The sequence below is a fragment of the Rhinopithecus bieti genome, unplaced genomic scaffold (assembly GCF_001698545.2).
Source record: "Rhinopithecus bieti isolate Rb0 unplaced genomic scaffold, ASM169854v2 scaffold_33940, whole genome shotgun sequence".
Classification (NCBI taxonomy): Eukaryota; Metazoa; Chordata; class Mammalia; order Primates; family Cercopithecidae; genus Rhinopithecus; species Rhinopithecus bieti.
This window is the reverse complement of record NW_016814565.1, coordinates 932,404-953,764: the sequence shown is the minus strand read 5'-3', so window position 1 is coordinate 953,764 and position 21,361 is coordinate 932,404. Positions and strand designations below refer to the sequence as shown.

Below are 21,361 nucleotides of genomic sequence, written 5' to 3'. Positions count from 1 at the left end.
ACTTGAACCTGGGAGGCGGAGGTTGCAGTTAGCAGAGATGGTGCCACTCACTCCAGCCTGGATGACAGAGCGATACTCCATCTCAAATTCAGGTTTACAAAACAGACGGAGGAGGCAACCATTTAGGTCACTTTAAATTTACAATGGTATTGTATCACCACGTGCCTTAAGCAGTCTTCCAAAAGCACAAAGTATTGTTAATGAATTATTAATTACTTAATAGGTTAGAACTGGGGACAAGTCAACAGTTGGAATGTCAGCCTATCTGAACTGAAAATAAAACAAAATCGAAAATAAACACTTCACGCATTTAGCCCCCACTTACAGTACTACATTTCTTACTGCTCACTCAGTATTATTAAGTTTACTACAAAATTCACCTTACCAGAATCTTTTAACTTGCCTCTTAAAATAAAAGAGAATATTTCTTCTCTTCCTGGATTCCTTATTTCTATCAGCTAATGATTCCACTTAGGATCATACCTAGCTCTTCCCTTTATGTTTATTATTTACTTTCATCTGGTTATCAAAGCCTGTCCATTCTTTCTGCCTCCCTAAGTCTCTCCATCATCTACCTGCTCCTTTCTTGCTTTCAAGGACTACCATTACAGCCTATTTCTTTACCTCCAATTTCTCTCCCTTTAAACCTTTCCTTTATAAATCCATTGTAATTCCCATTACAAACTATCAGTGGATATTCACCAAATTAAATTCAAGCTCCTGAATTTATTTCTATAATCTGACCTCAATTTTGCCTTTCTAACCTTCCTGCTCACTATTCTCAGACATCTCAGTTACATGGACTACTCTTCCCCCAGCCTCAAACTTGCCTATTGCTATCTGATAGTATACTATCTCTACACAGCACTGTTGTTTATACATCCTATAACACTTGGCATATTTTAATTGCATTTCTATTATTTGTGCATTTGCTTTCTATTCCCTACTATGTCATAATATTGTAATTGTAATTATTTATTTACTTTTATTATTTTATTTATTTTTTTAGATGGAGTCTCGCTCTGTTACCCAGGCTAGAGTGCAGATCTCGGCTCACTGCAACCTCTGCCTCCTTGGTTCAAGCAACTCTCCTGCCTCAGCCACCCGAGTAGCTGAGACTACAGGCGCACCACCATGCCTAGCTAATTTTTCTATTTTTTTAGTAGCGACGGTGTTTCACTATGTTGGCCAGGTTGGTCTTGAACTCCTGACCTCATGATACACTTGCCTCGGCCTCCCAAAGCGCTGTGTTTACAGGCGTAAGCCACCGCGCTCAGCCTTGTCATACATTTTAAAAACTTTCATTTACAAATATCTTATGAGTATATAAACTTCGTAAAATTAGACACAACTGTGCTTAAACAATAAATTCAGTTCTCATTCCTTAAAGATGTTCTTTTTCCTAAAGAAATAAACAGAGGTAGGTCAGGTGTGGTGGCTCACGCCTGTAATCCCAGCACTTTGGAGGCCGAGGCGGGTGGATTAACTGAGGCCAGGAGATCGAGACCAGCCTGGCCAACATGGCAAAACCCCGTCTCTACTAAAATTACAAAACATTAGCAGGGCGTGTTGGCGGGCATCTGTAATCCCAGCTACTCAGGAGGTCAAGGCAAGAGAGTTACTTGAATCTGAGAGGCGGAGGCTGCAGTGAGCCAAGACTGCACCATTGCACTTCAGCCTGGGCAACAAGAGCGAAACTCTGTCTCAAATAATAATAAAGAAACAGAGTGGTAGCTCATGCCTGTAATCCCAGCATTTTGGGAGGGTGAAGTAGGCAGATCACTTGAGGCCGCGAGTTCTAGACCAGCCTGGTCAACATGGCAAAATCCCACCTCTACTAAAAATACAAAAATTAGCCGGGCATGGTGGCACACGCCTGTAATCCTAGCTACTATGGAGGCTGAGGTAGGAGAATTGCTTGAGCCCAGGAGACGGAGGTTGCCATGAGCTGAGATCATGCCACTGCACTCAAGCCTGGGCAACAGAGCAAAATCCTGTCCCCCCAAAATAAAAAATAATTAAAAGAAAGAAATAGGTGGGCACCGTGGCTCAGGCCTGTAATCCCAGCAATTTAGGATGTCGTGGCAGGTGGATCACCTGAGGTCAGGAGTTCAAGACCAGCCTGGCCATCATGGTGAAACCCAATCTCTACTAAAAATACAAAAAATTAGCCAAGTATGGTGACGCATGCCTGCAATCTCAGCTACTCGGGAGGCTGAGGCAGGAGAATCATTTGAACCTGGGAGGCGGAGGTTGCAGTGAGCCAATATGGCACCACTGCAGTCCAGCCTAGGCAACAGGCAACAGAGTGAGATTCTGTCTAAAAAAAAAAAAGAGAGAAAAAAAGAAAAGAAATAAAGACTGAATTGATATGTATGTTCATTGCAGTATTAACTTATAACAAAAATCTGGAAGTAAATTCTAAAAAATAGGCTGGGCACAGTGGCTCACGCCTGTAATCCCAGCACTTTGGGAGGCTGAGGCAGGTGGATCACGAGGTCAGGAGTTTGAGAACACCCTGGCCAATATGGTGAAACCCTGTCTCTACTAAAAATACAAAAAATTAGCCGGGAGTGGTGGCACACATCTGTAATCCCAGCTACACAGGAGGCTGAGACAGGAGAATCACTTGAACCCAGGAGGCAGAGGCTGCGGTGAGTGGAGATCGCACCAGGCACTCCAGCTTGGGAAACAGCAAGGCTCCGTCTCAAAAAAAAAAAAAAAAAAAAAATCCAAAAAATAGAATACTTAAATATATTTTGGTACATCTAAATGATAAAATGTTAATTATATTCCTAAATATTCCCAATATTCCTAAAATTTTAAAACATGGGAAAATACTAAATTATTATTGGGGGAAAAAGTTGAGATACAAGAACACATTCCCAGTTTTTAATCAGAAACATATATGAATATAGAAAAGGTCTCAAGTGACAATACTATTTACCTATGCATGATGGCATTATAGTTTTTACTTTCCTATGTGTTAGAAATTCTCTACCAAGAACATGTAATACTTTAATAATAGAAAACAATTGTGAAAAACTAAAAATGTGTTATTTCAGAATAGTATAACACCTAGCAAAGGAATAAAATGAGGCGAATCTTAGATATGAATAAAAAAGTAATTAAGATATTTTCAAATAATTTTTGAAAAGCCCATTACTAAAGGATTCCAGAATGTCTTACGGCCAAGAAAGGCTAAACCAAAATTCTGCCATGCTAGAAATGAACACAAGAATAAATCTAGGCAAATAAAACATTATGGTTTAAGGAATAAGCCACCGAAATGCATGAAATTTCCCTTAAAAAAAAAAAAACTCTAATAAAGCCTGGCGTGGTGGTTCATGCCTATAATCCCAGCACTTTGGGAGTCTGAGGTGGGATAATCACTTTGAGACCAGCCTGGGCAAAAGAGTGAAACCCTGTCTCTACAAAAAATACAAAAATATGCTGGGCATAGTGGCATGCACATGTGGTCCCAGCTACTCAGCAGGCTGAGGTAAGAGGATTCCTGAACCCAGGGGAAGTTGAGGCTGCATTGAGCCACAATTTAACTACTGTACTCCAGTGACAGCAAGATCCAGTTTAAAAAAACAAAACTCCAATAAAATGTATAATTACACACAGCATAGGTTTTTCTCGCATATAAGGTAATCATCATAATTTATCACGATTTAAAATAACTGCCTTTTAAATTCCATCAATATGAAAAAAAAAAATCCAGGGGAACAGGAAGTTCAACCATGAGCTCATTAATATAGTTTCCTTATTAGTGTTACCCATTTTTCTACTAACATTATCCAAGCCCAAATAAACTTTTATATGAACATTTGAGTATGCCGCCTCTATTCGATTCTTTCATATGTATCCCAAGCACTTGATATACTTTATAGCCTAGGAATACAGAAGTAACTTTTATTTCTTCAAAGCAGTTTTAAAAATGCAAGCCTTTGTGAGAAATGAGCTTGAAAAACAGTGCTACATTTGTATAATCTATTGGGAACATGGAACCCTAAGAGTCCTTACTAAGGAGATAATGGAAACTAGACTCCCCAGACTGCCATCTGCAACAAGAATCTGCTAACTACCCAAATTGTGAAACCAAAATCTACCGCACTGCTAAATCTTTTAAGGAAAGTATGTGGCTCACTTCTAATCATGTAAAAACATTAACATACCCAAGAGAAAATCACTGGTTCCAAGTCCTTTAAAGAAGCTTCCCTTTGTTAGACTGCTCAGATTAGGCATCTACTGCTATTTTTGTCTTCTGTGTAGGTTTTAAGAGTTTTATAAAGCATCCACCAAACCAATGCATCTAAGAGAGAGATGCATGTATTTACATGGTGGACTTTATACAACGTAACTAATCCAAGTTCCAAGGTTAGCCACCAAATCAATTCTGCAAGTCAGTTACTATGGACCTTGGATTGTAGTACAGCATAGCAGTTAGACAAGGGGATGTATACAATATATAATAGAAAACAGAAAAGACTGGGTATTACCATAGTTAAGTTTCTGTTCATTTGTTTAAATATTCTTCATACCACACAGCGTTATAATGAAGTATCAAAGTGGCATCAGAATGTAAGCATCTTGGTAAAATAATGATTTAACAGGCCATCAAATAGAATGGTAGGGAAACAATCTGTGCACTAGTATTTGATCTGCCTCAAACAGAAGATATTACTGTAAATAATTCTAAACATTAGCACAATTTAGTGAATAAGGTAGGAGACTGGTAGACTCCAACTTTCAGATTCAACTTATAGCTGTTCACCAGTCACCTATTTTGACAAGTTACTTACCAACTTGTGCTGCCATTTCTCCGTAAATTTATCCCCTAAGATGAGGATAATCCTTGCAAACTGTGTCACAAGCATTTTGAAAGGAACCATGAGTTATTGTGTAATGCTCTTGAAATTCCTCAGATGTAGGGTCCTACACAAAGTAAAGTATTATTATACATTTCTCTAACAGTAGTCATCTGTTTGCATTATGATTTTTTTTCCTACCCTTGACACTGATTCTTGGGTACTAACCTTTCTCAAAGTGTTCAAAGCAAGCCTCCACTCCTGACCCAAGTAATTACATTTTTCAAATCTATCATCCACATCTTTCTCTTCCTTAGAAGGTATTGTGAAAACTGGGAGTTATAAAACACAATGAGCTTCTTTGGTTTAAATGCTCTGGTTCAGTAAGAAATGTGTGGGATAATCTGGTATTTTTATTTTTAACCCACCCTTAAGTGAGTAACTTTATTTCCCATAGTTATATTTTCCTATATTACTTTTTAAATTTCAACTATATTTTATAGATTTGTTTTATGAACAGAGAGAGGACAGGTCAGAAAAATGAAGAAGCAAGAAAGGCAAACCAAGTAATCACTACTATGTGACCAAAAAGCTTTTATTGGAATGACTCAACAGTAGAAATTACCATTCGAGGATATGGAAAACACAGAATCAATGCTCATGATCTTTAAAAAGAGTTCAACATAAACCACAATAAATTTTATCATACTATTAAAACTATTACCTATAAACTCTGCTAATCAAGTTAGTCTTCCATTCAGTGATACACTATACATATTTGAATTTTTGTTTGTGTTGGTACAACATTACATTTTGAAAATAGAACTCTCAATCTTCTCATTAGTTTTAAAATGATTTTGAGTTTGTGCACAAGGGGATGATAATAAAATATGCTGTCTTCATTATATAACCTTAGTTATAAGATAGTAATTTTTAAAAGATTTTTCTTGGCTGCCACAGTAGCTCATCCCTATAAATCCCAGCAATTTGGGGAAGCCAGGGCAGGAGAATAGCTTGAGGACTGGCGTTTGAGACCAGACTGGGCAACACAGGAAGACCCCCATCTCTAACAAACATAAAAAAATTGGCCAGGCCTGGTGGCTCACGCCTGTAATCCCAGCACTTTGGGAGGCCGAGGTGGGCAGATCACCTGAGATCAGGAGTTCAAGACCACCCTGGCCAAAATGGTAAAACCCTGCCTCTACTAAAAATACAAAAAAATTAGCCGGGTGTGGCAGCACACACCTGTAGTCCCAGCTACTCGGGAGGTTGAGACAGGAGAATCACTTGAATCCAAGATGTGGAGGCTGTAGTGAGCAGAGATCACACCACTGAACTCCACCCTGGGTGACAGAGCAAGACTCTGTCTCAAAAAAAAAAAAAAAAAAAAAAAAAAAAAAAAAAAAAAATTAAGCAGGCATGGTGGCACATAAATGTAGTCCCAACTACCAGGGAAGCTGAGGTAGGAGGATCACTTGAGCCCAGGAGTCCAAGGCTACAGTGAGCTATTATCACACCACTGCAATGGGCAACTATTGGCTGAGCAACAGAACAAGATCCCATCTCAAAAAAAATAAAAAATAAAAAAACCCTTGGAATTACAATAAAATACTGACGGAAACCACCTTTCCCAAAAGTGAACAAATATTCTTCTACCTTCTAAATACAGCAAAGGAAAAGATTTGTAAGATTAAGGATAAAAATCACAAGATTTAGGGTGGTCTCAAGATGTGCTAGCCAAGTGACCCTATTAAGTCTCTTAATCTCTTTTAACCTCAGTGTCCTCATCTGTAAAATAGGGACCATGATACCTGCCTTAGCTACATACAACTGTTGTGAGAATTAAATGAAACACTCCATTTGAAAGAATGTTATAAAACACAAAAAACTATTTTTTAGATAACAGGGCTTGTTTTTAAACAGAACACCACTTTATTTATAAATTATGGTCACAAAACAGTTTAATACTGTTTCTAACATGAAACAAATGGAAATCAATGTGCAAAACATATAGTTAGGACCATGGTCACCAAATTATACCTATGATTAGATATACAGTAAGAAAAGGATCTTTTAAAGAAAAGTATACTTCCCATACTTAAAATCTTCAGAACTGAATTTGAAAGTCTAAAAAAACCAACAATTCATTTAAATGGACTGGTTTAGCACACTGAAGATTAAATAAATTTATCTGTTAGCTATAAATTAAAAAATTGAGACATTAGCTTAAAAGTATTTTAAAGTTCTTATGAAGAAAAAAACATGAAAGTGAAACAGACATTCACTTCTCTGGAAATAATTCAGAAAAAGCTAGTAGTGATGGAAAAGGACATACACATACAAGACAACAGAGATGAACATAAACATAATGTGCACCTTTAGTATAATAAAGGAATTCAGTTAAATCTTTCTATGTGGTTCCTAAAAAGTCCAGAACAGAAACACTGCTTTTCAATAGGCCACAGGTTAAATCTATTTACTACATTGTCAGGCCAAGTCCTCCAGTAGGTTATTATGAATCTCAAGAATAATTTATCCTTAATAAGGCTACCTCTTTCTCTTTTACTCCTTATTAGTTATGGAATATGTATATTTATAAAGCCAATCTACGTAAAGAAACAATTCTTAGTTCCGTCCATTCTGTCTGCTTTCTGACACAAGTTTAAGGCTCTTGGGAAGTCGGCTGAGCACGGTGGCTCACGCCTATAATCCCAGCACTCTGGGAGGCCAAGGCGGGCAGATCACGAGGTCAGGATATCAAGACCATCCTGGCTAACACGGTGAAACCCCGTCCCTACTAAAAATACAAAAAATTACCCAGGCATGGTGGCACGTGCCTATAGTCCCAGCAACTCGGGAGGCTGAGGCAGGACAATCGCTTGAACCTGCGAAGCAGAGGTTGCAGTGAGCAGAGATCATGCCACTACATTCCAGCCTGGGCAACAGAGTGAGACTCTGTCTCAAAACAAAACAAACAAAAAACTTCTTGTGAAGTGACCTATGTTTATTACATGGTCCCAGAAATACAACCAACTTGCTCAGTTACCAGAAGACTTTAAAATAAATAAGATCCAACAACTTTTTATCTTTTAATCCAGTCCTCAAATTTACAAATTTAAAAAGGGGTTGGGGAAATGACACATTTAAATCATTAACGAATTATTCCAAATATAAATAACTTTAGTTAAAAAATTCTTAAAATTTAGTGAAAAACATTATTTAAAAAACATCTTAGACCAGAAGCAGTGGCTCATGCTTGTAATTCAGCACTTTGGGAGGCCAAGGCAGGCGGATCACCTGAGGTCAGGAGTTCAAGACCAGCCTGGCCAACATGGTAAAACCCCATCTCTACTAAAAATATGAAAAGTAGCCAGGCATGGTGGTAGGCGCCTGTAATCCCAGCTACTCGGGAGGCTGAAGCAGGAGAATTGCTTGAACCTGGGAGGCGGAGGTAGCGGTGAGCCGAGATGGCGCCATTGCACTCCAGCCTGGGCAACAAGAGCGAAACTCTGTCTCAAAAAAAAAAAAAAAATCTTCAATCAAGGCTGAGATTAAAAGGTGAAGTTCCTATGAGAGCAACTACTACTTTTTGAAGTTCCTTCTCTTCCCTCTGAAACCTAGGTTCACTTCAATGTATCACTGAACCAGAACTTCTGATAATAAAAAGCTTTTCTCAGGATCAGCACCACCCCCCTTCTACAAAACTAAGCTATTTCAGCTCCAGACTTATTTCCTAGCTGTTCATGTGATCACCAATAGAACTAAATGTAAGCCTTTATTTTCTCCCAGAAACCTTACTTTAATTCTATCCCATAATATTTCCCATCATTTAAATTTCTTAGGCTCAAAGTACACAGCATATCATGTCTAATTTCAAATTCTCTCTAGTTGTTCACGTACACCTTAACTCCCAACCCAGACTCTAAATTTCTCAAAGACAAAGTTAATGTCTGTCACTTTTCTCTTCCATAGACTGTGGTGTAATTGGGACAACAATGAGGCAATCCTAAAGAGGTATCCCAAATTAGGGAAACTTACCACCCCAACTTTACGTTACCAAATAATGCTTCCAGGTTGAATCAAGATGATATAGATGTCACAATGCAATCATCACAATGTCAACATGACCACAAAGAAGCCTATTCTAGCTAGTTAAGTTTCTCAGAATTTCATCTATATAGTTGGAAGCCGTTCCTGGCACTATAATCATTATACTATTAGTACACAGTGTCTACCTCTAACACTTAAACATTTTATTCCTATGTGCTGGCTTTTTACTTTCTACTTGCCCTACAGCCTTTCAGAAATTATTAAAGTAATACAGAGAGATGTTCAGTTATTTCTATGGGGCATGCTAAAGTACAAAGAACAGCAGCAGCCTCGGTACCATGAAAATCTCAACCTGAGGCAGCATTCCAAGTTAAGCAAAAATAGAAAAGGGCCCATTTGTCTCTGGAGCAGAGACAATCATCAAATGCATATCAGTAAATTACCATTCATTTCTATCAATATGACCACCTCAATGCCTGAGATTATGAAAATCTGGTAGGAATCCATAAAACGTTCTTAGACAGGTAGAGTACAAGAAAGTTGCCATTTATTGAGTTCTGCAAGAATTGAAAATCTATTTTACGAATGTCACTATCATTTATCCAATAAAAAATAAATTACAAATTAAGGCAGAAGAAAATACACTAAGACCTTAACCACAAAGAAAGGATGAAAACAATACAGTATTTGTAAGTCAGAAAAGTGAGATTTGGCATGGTCGTGAGATGATGTGAAGGATGAATCGTGCCTTAATTTAATGTCTGAATATCTCAGATTACATTAATCTCTCAAAAGTTGAGTAACAACAGAAACCACTTAAATAATAAACTGATAAAATAACTGCTATAGAAAATACTGAAGTGCCATTATTGTTACAGTTAAAAGAAATTGTTTAAGTCAGTATAGCTGCAGTCTCATCTGAATTTACCACCTGAAATCATTAACTTTTAGTTATCATAATTGAAAGCAAAACTCACATAACAATGATATTCCTAAATGTAGAAATATTTGATTTTAAAATACAATATCCAGGAAAACAGAACATGAAATGTGACCAAATTCCTCAAAATTCTCATTACCCTACAAATTATTTAATTTTGCTTGTACAACTATTACAAAATAGGACACTTCATAGTCACAAAATCTTGAATAGCTAGCAATGCTACAGAAAGTAAAAGATTAGAGGAATAAAAGATATTTCTAACTAAACCAAATAAAATTACATATTTAAAATACTATGACAGAGGGATAAAAAGAATAAAACATATTTTAGGCAAGCAAGTCAAAGTAAAAAGCTTTTCGTCTTGTTTTCTTCCCCCACTCCCAAGGTAAGGTAAACACAAAGTAAATTATGCATTTAAAATCTATCCACGGTGGCTGAACAGAATTTATTAAAGAGGACCTGCACACTACACATTCTGTACCAAAGACCTATATACTGCAGGCTGATTTTCTTTATTGTTTTATATTGTCATACAAAATAAGGTTTCATAATACTAGTCGTAAAAAAAAAAGAAACCACAACATAAAGTACTTAGAACCATACAAATATACAAATATAATGGAAATACATAACTTCTACTTTGCTTTTAAAGTTTGATAAACATATAATTACAACTAGAGATATTATATGATTCAAATTTAAAATGATATAATTATTAGAAATAGCAAATTTTAAAAACGTTTCAACTTACCTGGTTTCTTTCTGGATTTTTCATGACCTAGCTGTCCTAGATCATTACATCCACAAGTGTACACTGTTCCATCATCCAGAACAAATACAGTATGTCTGAGTCCACATCCTACATCTCGGACCTTTTTATTTATAAAAAAGTCACTTTTTCTGGGCTCTAGTACAATTTCTTCATCAATTCCACCCAAACCTAGCTGTCCAAAGGATGCATTGCCCCAGCACAACATGCTTGTAATTATTTTGGTCTTCCAGTTTCAATAAAAAATTCTCTTCTGAAACCCCGGAAAGTTGGAGGTACCCTATATCTGAGGAAATAGAAAGAAGTTAATATGACTTCAAAGAAAAAAGGATGTATAACTGCTCTTCCAAGTGCTAGGCTACAATAATTGCTACATGGTAAACACTAAATTTACTTTATAACATGGTACATAAGTATCATTGTTTCAAAAACCAATCAGTTGTATTTTTTTAAATGTATCATACAGAAAGTTTTAGGGAAAATATGTCACTTTCTAGGATCCTTTGCAAAATTTAAAACATATTAACTAGTTTTGACTTCTGGTTATCTTGTGATAGACTAAACTAATGGGAGTAAGTACCTTGATGAAATTAATCACAATTTTTTCTACTTTTTGTTTTAAATAATTTCAATGGGAGCAAGAAATAAGACATCTTTTCACTGCCCAAAAGCAAATATACACAGTGAAAATTTAGCCAACTGCAGAAACATAACCTTGCAATCTCTCTCAAATCCTAGTATAATTAAGCCTTCTAATACCTACCTCCACATCAACAGAAAATGGAAGTTCTTATCTGTAACAGAAATAAAACCAACAATGGAAATTTAAAGCAATTTTCCACAATTTAAACGACTCTCCCAATTATTCTTAATAGGCCAGAGAGAAAATGAGGATTCTCTTACCAAACCACAATCTCAAATCACCTCCAAAGATCCCATTTTTCAAATCAAAATACTAACATTCCAACCTCACTAATTTTAAAACTAAATCAATTTGCATAATTATAATACAGAAAAAAAAACATGCAGTTTAAATATCAATTCTCTCCAAAATTCAACCTCTTTTATTACAATTGGTAACCGGGACTAAAAAACTCTCCCGTGAGCAATCTATATCTATCTATACCTCTGAGACAATTATTTAAAGATTGGCGGGGGTTAATTGCAAATAACTCCAGCACTGCTGATTTTCAAGAATAGGAATGGGGCTGGGGCACTGATAGTCTGATGGCGAAATCTGTAGAACTTTCCAGCACATTGACTGAATATTTCTTCACTTGTAAAGACACAAATAACAGAGTCCACTTCATCTATACATACGTAGATTTTTAAACACATCGCGTTACTAAATGTCATAATTACAGGAAGTCAGCCTTATTCTGTAGTAGTCATGCACATTCTTACAGAGCCTGCGAAGTCTCAACCTCAATTTTCCTACGTTCCTGTTAGCAAGTGCCCAAGGTGTCCCATTCCACGACCCATCATCCATTAACAGAAGTTTGATTTCATTCTTTCGGGGCATCAGAACTCTATAATTCCCAAGACTTCTGCATTGTCTTCCCATATTTAAAAAACAAAATAAGAGTAATACAGGAAAATACCCCGACTTCAGCGCGCGAGGTCTAACCACCCTTTTCTTTAAAGCACAGAGGCGTCCTCTCGCCAGCAACAGGTAGGGAAATGAGAAGCAATTTAGTCCCGTCTTTCCCTGAACGTACACCCAGATCAGCTCATGGGGACCGGGAAAGAGAAATCATCTGCACACACCCAACCTCGCGGCCAAGCAGACAACTACCGCAACCGGCCGCTCGCAACAGCCTCAGAGGCCGGCGGCCGAGGCTTGGCAGCCAGTGGCCTCAACCTGAGAGAAGCCCATCCCCAGGGAGGTGCGACATTCCAGCCCCGGGGCCAGGGAGCCACAACCCTGCCCTCGCCCCACGCCCCTCACCCCTAGGAAGCGCTGAGAAAGCGCCCTGTGCCGGGCCGGCCTGCATCCGCCCAGCCCGGCCTGCCCCTCCCTAACGCCGTCACACGCCCCCGAACCCAGTGGGGCCACAACTCGCCCAGCCCTTCAGGGCAGGGGAAGCCCAAGGTGACGGGGGGCGGCCCTTCCCCAGAGACCAAGGCAGCGCGGTCGCTGAAGCAGGTATCCGGCTCCTGGGACCGTCCTCCGTCAGCCAGTGGCGGTGATCACCAGGGCACCTCCGGCGTCTGTGCCGCTGCTCCGCTGCTCCCCTCCCCGGCCCCTGTGAAACTTTACCAGGTTCCTTAGAGAAAAGCGGACGCCACTGCTGTCCAGTCCAGAGACAGCCGTCAGCGACCCGGATGGAGCGGGCGGGGAAGAACAGGAGGCAAGCGGGGCGGAGAGCACGAGGGGTGGGGAGAGTTGGGGAAGAGACTGGGTAGGAGAAGGCAGAGGGGGAGGTGGCCACGCGAGGGAGGCGGGGGAGGGGCTGGCCGGAAGTGAACCGCAGAGCACGCGCGCGAGCCCGCCCACTTCCCGGCCCCCGCGCCTGCGCCAGAATACTCCCGGGGGCGCCTGGCCCACAGGCGGCTGCGCAGTGTGTAGCTTTGCGTTGCTTTAAGAGGGAAAAGTCAAATACAGAAAATTGGAGTTTGCGAAGACAAACGAAGAAGGTGTAAACTGTTTTTGAGAATGCTTCGCGTGCACAGAGCCTTTTAATGAAGAAAATCACTGTTTTTTGGTTTGGTTGTCTTTGTGCTCATGGATGCTAGCTGGTCTTTTTATTATTTTACTCTTTCTTTTCCCAAGGAGATTTTAAAGTAGCAGATGAAACATCACGATTATGAATATAAAGCCTGGTGAAGAGTTATTTTATCCCATGACCTCAACTGGAGCCAGTCTGAGCATGTGAGATGTATTGATAGCAATGGCTGAAGCTACTCGAACTAATACCACCACCAGTTCAGGTTCCTGTTACAGTGTTGGCTCCCATCACTTTCTACACTCCCCCTGAAAGATAGGCTTGAATTGAGGGCCTCATTCTATCAGAGAAAATTACACATTTGGCTGCAGTCCCTGATTCATAAAAACGAAGTCTGGATCTCCTAGGCTAAGCCTTAGCTTCTTAAAAAGCAGGAGAACTTGAAACAAAGCACTTTTGAAATTCTAAGTCTGGCATTGCTAGAATGAATATTCAGTACCTAGAAGAAGTTCCACAAATAGGCCATCTTTCTTTTTCTTTTCTTATTTTTATTTATTTATTTTATATATTTTTTTGAGACAGAGTCTTGCTCTGTGCCCCAGGCTGGAGTGCAATGGCGCGGCGCAATCTTGGTTCACTGGAACTTTCGCCTCAGCCTCCCAAGTAGCTGGGACAACGGACATGCGCCTCCACGCGCGGCTAATTTTTATATTTTTAGTAGAGACAAGGTTTCGCCATATTGGTCAGGCTGGTCTCAAACTCCTTACCTCAGGCGATCCGCCTGCCTCGACCTCCCAAAGTGCTGGGATTACAGGCGTGAGCCACCGCGCCTGGCCTGTTTCTTTATCTCTTGTTGAAAAACATGTTTTAGATAAGAATTGTCTGTTCTAGAATATGTTCAAGTGTGTGTATTCGTGTCCTAGGCTTGCCATAATAAATTAAAACAGATTGAGAGGCTTAAAACAACAGAAATTTATTGTCTCACAGTTCTGAAGGCCAGAATTTCAAAATCAAGGTGAAAACAAGGTTAGTTCTCTCTTGGGGTCTCTGAGAGATAATCTTTTCCAGCCTTCTCCGCTAGCTTCTGATGGTTGCCAACAATCCTTGGCAATCCTTGTAGAAGCATCCCTCTTCACCTTGTTTTCGCTGTGCGTCTGTGTCCAAATTTCCCTTTTATAAGGACACCAGATATCGGATTAGAGCCTACCCTGATCCATTGTGACCTCATCTTAACGTTATTACATCTGCAAAAAACTCATTTCCAATTAAAGGTGACATTTGGCCGGGCGCAGTGACTCACGCCTGTAATCCCAGCACTATGGGAGGCCGAGGTGGGCGGATCACCTGAGGTCGAGAGTTCGAGACCAGCCTGACTAACATGCAGAAACCCTGTCTCTACTGAAAAAATACAAAATTAGCCGGGCGTGATGGCGCATTCCTGTAATCCCAGCTCCTCAGGAGGCTGAGGCAGGAAAATCGCTTGAACCTGGGAGACGGAGGTTTTGCAGTGAGCCTAGAGCGCGCCATTGCACTTCAGCCTGGGCAACAAGAGCAAAACTCCATCTCAAAAAAAAAAGTTCACATTCACAGGTACTGGAGGTTAGGACTTCAGCTTATCTTTTGAGGGATCAAATTTAACCCACAACAGTATGTTACAGAAATGAATGTAGAGGCCAGGCGCGGTGGCTGACGCCTGTAATCTCAGCACTTTGGGAGGCCGAGGCGGGCAGATCACGAGGTCAGGAGATCGAGACCATCCTGGCTAACATGGTGAAACCCCGTCTCTACTAAAATACAAAAAAATTAGCCGGGCTTGGTGGCGGGCGCCTGTAGTCCCAGCTACTCGGGAGGCTGAGGCAGGAGAATGGCGTGAACCTGGGAGGCGGAGCTTGCAGTGAGCCGAGATCGAGCCACTGCACTCCAGCCTGGGCGACAGAGCAAAACTCCGTCTCAAAAAAAAAGAAAAAAGAAATGAATGTAGAATGACAAGATGCTTAAGCAAGGAAAGCATAATTTCAACGTTAGAAATGGTAGGAATGTTCACAGAAAATACTCATATTTTGAGAGTTTCATTGCTCTTGTTGGCCTTCTTTTTTTTTGAGATGGGGTCTTGCTCATCTCCGGTCACCACAATCTACACCTCCCGGGCTCAAGGGATCCTCTTACCTCAGCCTCCTGAGTAGCTGGGACTACAGACGCATGCCACCACGCTCGGCTAATTTTTGTGTTTTTTGTAGAGACAGGGTCTTGCCACGTTGCCCAGGCTAATCTACAACTCCTGGGCTCTAGTAATCTGCCTACCTTGGCCTCCCAGAGTGCTGGAACTACAGGTGTGAGCCACCGCTCCAGGCCTCTTGTAGGATTTTTGTTTGTGGTCTTTTACCCTTTAGGGCTTGTTGCCTCAGAATATATCATTAAAAGGGAAGTTATGGAATTCAGGATCTTTAAGATATACACTTGATGCTACAATACATAAAAATTAAAATGTGGGTGACTTAATATAATAAAAGTGTATTTTTTAACCTTTTTAGCAGTCCAAATAAGTGTTCCTAATGAGTGAAAACTGATTTCCAGGGACCTGAGAAGATGAGGGAGGGTGAGCTTCTTAAAATCCTTGTCTGAGAAATGCCACATATCACTACTGTACACAAAACAGAACTCTGCCCCTAGAAACAAGGGTGCTGGGAAACATAGTCCCTGAGTTCCCAAGTACTACTTTGTGCTGTGGAAGGGAGAGCATGAATTGGTGGACAGCTGTCTCTTCCACCTGGATGTATATCTATCTGGAACATTTTTAAAGATTGATCTTGCTTGTGGAAAGTGGAATGGACATTTCTGCATGTTCCTTTTAACCTTATAAATCTGTGAAACAATGGTGCAAGGTTTTAGAAAGTAGCATGTGATTATCTTTAAGATGAAACAAGTATAGGATTCTAGGGTTATTAGAATAATGTAAATTTGTTGTATAAATGCAGCATGAGATAATGGTGAGTATGATCTCTGGTGCTGGTGTATCTGAATTCAGAGCCTAAACCTATAAGCTTACCTCAGACCTCTGTCCTTCTATCCCCCCAAACACAGAGGCATTTGCTAATGGTCCATTTTACAGAATATTACATCTCAGCCATAATTTTTATAATTATGTTCATAATCCATATCTCACTGGGTTGTTGTGAAGCCAGTAAAATGACACATACAGTGCCTTGTATGTGGCAAGAGATTTGTAAATGTTAGCTTTTACTGTTACTAGTATTATTTCTCCTGAATTACTAGTAAGGGAATGCCATCCATATGACCAGAAAGAAAATAATTTTAATTTATAACAAGAGTAAATTATTTTTTTACCTATTTTTATTTAAAAAAATAATGCTCAGACTGTTGAGAGACATCTAAAAGTAGTATTCATTCTTCTTCCACTCTTTCTCTTTCTCCCTTCTTTCCAGCCATACTGCTCCTGCTGGATCTCACCTCGTTTTCTTCATTCAGGTTTCTACTCATGTCACCTCTCCAGACTTCCCTGATCAGCCTATCCAAAAAACCATTCCCTTTCTCCCTATCATCTTATCCTGCTTGCTTTTCCTTCATATCCATTATAACAAACTGACATTTAATTATATAATTTATAAATATGTATTATACTTATCATATAAAAATATATATAACTAAGAAAATGGACAAGCAATTATATACAATCTGTTTATATATTACTTGAATAGATATTTAACTTCACCTCCTCCATTAGAATGAAAACTCATAAAGGCAATGATTTTGTCCGTTTTGCTCCGTGCTCTATCCCCCAGGATCTTGAACAGTTCCTGGCCCACGGCAAGTGCTAAAAATATACTTCTGAGGCTGGGTGCGGTGGGTCAGACCTATAATCCCAGCCCTTTGGGAGGCCGAGATGGGCAGATTGCTTTGAGCTCAGGAGTTCGTGACCAGCCCAGCAACAATGATGAGACCGCGTCTCCATGAAAAAGACAGAAATTAGCTGGATGGGGTGGTGTGAACCTGTGGTCACAGCTACTCAGGAGGCTGAGGTGGGAGGATTGCTTGAGTCAAGGAGACAGAGGTTGCAGTGAGTGGAGATTGTGCCACTGCACTCCAGCCTGGGCAACAGAGTAAGAGACCCTGTCTCAAAAAAAAAAAAAAAAAAAACCTCTTGGATTAATTAATTAATAGTGCTGGCAGCATTGTAAATTATCACAACCTTTTAATAAATAAATTTGGCAATATATTTCAAGAGCCAGTAAATTTCATTTAATAATAGTTCATAATAATGGCAATATTTATTGTGAGACATTGCCCTAAACCATTTACCTGTATGATATTACTTCTGGATTCTGTCCTAAGGAAATACAAGATGCATTCAACAAATGTTTATTGAGCACCTGCTATGTTACACCTCCCAATTCTAGCAGGATAGATAAAAACATGAGGGTGGGTGAATGAAACTATGAACAAGATTTTTATTGTAGTGTTATTTCCCATAGCAAAAATTAAAAGCAGCCAGCCAGGCGCGGTGACCCATGCGTGTATTCCTAGCACTTTGAGAGGCCCAGGCAGGCAGGTCACCTGAGGTCAGGAGTTCGAGACCAGCCTGGCCAACATGGTGAAATACCATCTCTACTAAAAATGCAAATATTAGCTGGGCTTGGTGGTGCGCACCTGTAATCCCAACTACTCTGGAGGCTGAGGCAGGAAAATCACTTGAATCCAGGAGGCAGAGGATACAGTGAACCAAATTCGCACCATTGCACTCTAGCCTGGGTGACAAGAACAAAACTCCATCTCAAAAAACAAAAAATATAAAATAAAAAAAATTAAAAGCAGTCTAAGTTCCATATTAAAACACAAAACTAAAAAATAAAAAAATAAAAGCAACCTAAGTTCCAACATGGAAAAATAGGTATTGATATGTGGCTGGTAAAATTACAATTTGACAAACCATGTTGCTGCAAAATTTACATGATACAATCATAAGGTTCTTCTAAAAGTAGAGTAAAAAATTGTATGTTTCCTGCTTGTAGCCATGTTTTTAAAAGATGGAAAAGAAACAACCAAAATACTACAAATTGTGTTAGAGTGTTGAAATTTGAAGCAATTGTTTTCTCTATTTTCCAGATTTCTATAAATATTTAACTTATGGCTTAAAAAGTTGTGGATAAGAGAAATCTTACTTGCTTCAAAAACAGAAGAGGTTGAAAGTGTAAATATGCATAATTATATCCTTAATCTAAAAGTAAATACAGAACTTCAAAGGAATCAAATTTTCCTTTTATTTGCAACGTATGTATTCACATTTATGTATAGTTTAAGTCAAGGTTGTAATTCTATGAAATGTTTTAAATATTGAGTGTCAAGAGGATCTTATGAGTTATATACTGAATTATTTGACTCCTTTAAGTGAATTAGAAGTTTCTGTTTTGCTAAGCATTACTTTTAGAGGTGTCAGACATTTTAGAACTGTATACGTGGGAATGTCAATTTGAGTTCATTTGTGCCACTAAAAGATTACCCCTCAGTTTTCTTTTGATCCTTATATTTAATTTCCTAGGGCTGCTGTAACAAAGTACCACAAACTTGGTGACTTAAAACAACAGTTTATTCTCTCATGGTTTTGGAGGTGAGAATTCTAAAATCAAGGTGTTAGGAGTGCTGCATTCCCTCCAAAGGCTTTAGTAAGAATCCTTCCTTGGCTTTTCTAGCTTTTGGTGGCTCCCGTCATTCCTTGGCTTGTAGCAGTATAATTCCAATCTCAACCTCCGTCTTCACATGGCCTCCTTCCCTGCCTCTGTGATCTCTCCTTTCGTTCCTCTTTCCTTTCCCTTTTAAGAATACCAGTCATTGAATTTAGGGCCCACCTAATCTAGATCTATAACTTATTTATATCTCTAGAGCCATAATTTGATGACATCTGCAAAGATATTACAGTCATGCGTCCCTTAATGATGGGATATTTTCTAAAAAATGCATTGTTAGGCAGTTTTGTCATTGTGTAAACAACATAGAGTGGACTTACACAAACCTAGATGGTGTAGCCTACTAAACACCTAGGTTATATGGTATGGCCTATTGCTCCTTGGCTACAAACCTGTACAGCATATTACTATACTGAGTGCCACAGGCAACTGTAACATAATTGTATCATACACTAAGTGTTTGTGTATCTAAACATAGAAAAGGTACAGTAAAAATACCCTATTATAATCTTATGGGACCACACTATCCTATATGTGGTCTGTTGTTGACTGACATATCATTATGCAGTGCATGACTGTATTTTTGAAATAAAGCCACATTCTGAAGTTTCAGATGGACATGAATTTTGGGGGAGCTCTATTCAACCTACTATAATTCGTTATCAATGAGTCATAACTATTCTATTATCTTAATTTTCTATAAACTTAATGTGACTTGCACCTACCTCTCAGTTACCCTAAAGAAAAACTGGTGATTTATGTGGTAACATCTATTTTGAAAACATTATTTCAGAAGAGATAAAGACCAACATAATCTATGTACCTTCTTCCTACAGATAATCTCATTAGCCTGGGATGCACATTTGCTAAGTGCATGTTCATTTTCCTCTCCTTGACACCACAGTTCTTCCTGCCCTAAAGTCTATTTTCCCATTCACCTTTTCATTATTCTTGAACATCTTATAGTTCTTTCTTGCTTTCTTCTATTTGCATATTAGAGGCTGTGGACATAGCCCAAATAAACTTCTGGTGTCATGGATTTTAGACAGGACCACTTGACTCAGCAAACGTTTGTGGAGTACTTACATGGGACAAGGAACTCTGTTAGGTCTGGGCAACGCAAAGAGAGATAAAATAATATCTTGTCTTCAAGGAACTTTCTAGTCAATGAGACACAAAAAACAAAAATTATAATATAGTGAAGTAAGCTTTAATAAGGATGTGTGGCAAGTGTAGTCCTTTTATTGTTAACTTTGAAGATGGTATTGTCTAAAAATGTTTTTCACTAACTGTAACCAAATCACAGATTCCACTTTGAGTGGGCAACTAGAAAAGCCTCCTCTAGTCATTTTTACTCACTCTTGCTTTCCAAGGTTTGGAAAGCAAACCTTCATTCTGTCAAGCACAACCATGCCTTCTTTAGTTCCTCAGTGAGTACTTCCGTGTAGAGAGTTCCCTTCTTTCCATCCTTTTTCTTAAGGGTTCCATGGTCATCCCTTCTCCTGGGCCTTTGGCTTAGCATTATGGCTTTAGCCTGAAACATACATAAGGCATCAAATCTTTTACCAGATTCATTAAACAAGTATTTACTGAGCACCTCGCTCCCAATTCTATTAGAAAGATAGACAAAAACAAGTGGGTGGGCAGGTAAAAGTACTTCAAATTGTAATAAATATAAACAAGGGGTAGACATGGAGAATAACAGAGTGAATCCTTCAAGTAGAATGGGTAATGAAAGCCTCAGTAGAGGAGTTTTGCAATTAAAACTGAAAATAAAGGAAGAGAAGGATCGAGTCCTAAAACATTCTAGGTGGAGGGAGCAAAATGAAGCCCTTGATGCAGGAAAGAACTGGACATTTTCCAGGAACTGAACAAAAATTAGCGTAGAAAAAAAACAGGGATACTAGATAAGTTCAGAGATAGGCAGAAGATGGATCCGACGGTCAGAGGCTAGATCAAGTAGGGCACGTTAAGAAGTTTGCTTTTATTCCAAGTACTGCTCAAGAGTTGTAAGCCGGAGAGGGGGTAGTGACCAAAATATTTCTTCTGCTACTGAACTGGACAGGATTGCTGGATTGGAGGAGAGAGAAGATGGAGAAAATCAGATTACTGAGGAAGCTTTTGCAATAATCCACATGGGAGATAATAATGGCAGGGACTGTGGTAGTGATGGAGATGAAGAGGTAGATTCATAAGAAACTTTGGGGATAGGATTAACAGGATTGTGACACAGGGTATGTGGGGATCAGAACACATGAGAAATGTTGGGCCACTGGTAGTTTTCTGACTTGAGCAACTGGGTGAACAGAAATGACATTTACAAAATTGAGGATGACTGTTGAGGGAAGTAAAGGGGGACAGGTTTTGACTAGGAAGAAGCAAGTGTTCTGTTTTGACCTTAGGTTTGAGTTATTAAGAGT

The 21,361-nt window shown here is 39.2% G+C and overlaps 1 protein-coding gene across 1 annotated transcript in view; it reads right to left on the bottom strand.

Moving 5' to 3' along the window:
- Positions 1–13,041, bottom strand: part of LOC108514898 (probable E3 ubiquitin-protein ligase HERC4) — a 52,298-nt gene extending 39,257 nt beyond the window's left edge. The window contains exons 1-3 of the mRNA XM_017851443.1: positions 12,837–13,041; positions 11,340–11,370; positions 10,559–10,862 (exon numbers count right to left, since the gene is read on the bottom strand). Of these exons, the coding sequence (XP_017706932.1) occupies positions 10,559–10,784 (226 nt within the window). The 5' untranslated portion in view covers positions 10,785–10,862; positions 11,340–11,370; positions 12,837–13,041. The remainder of the gene's footprint in view (positions 1–10,558; positions 10,863–11,339; positions 11,371–12,836) is intronic.
- Between the last annotated feature and the right edge of the window lie 8,320 nt (positions 13,042–21,361).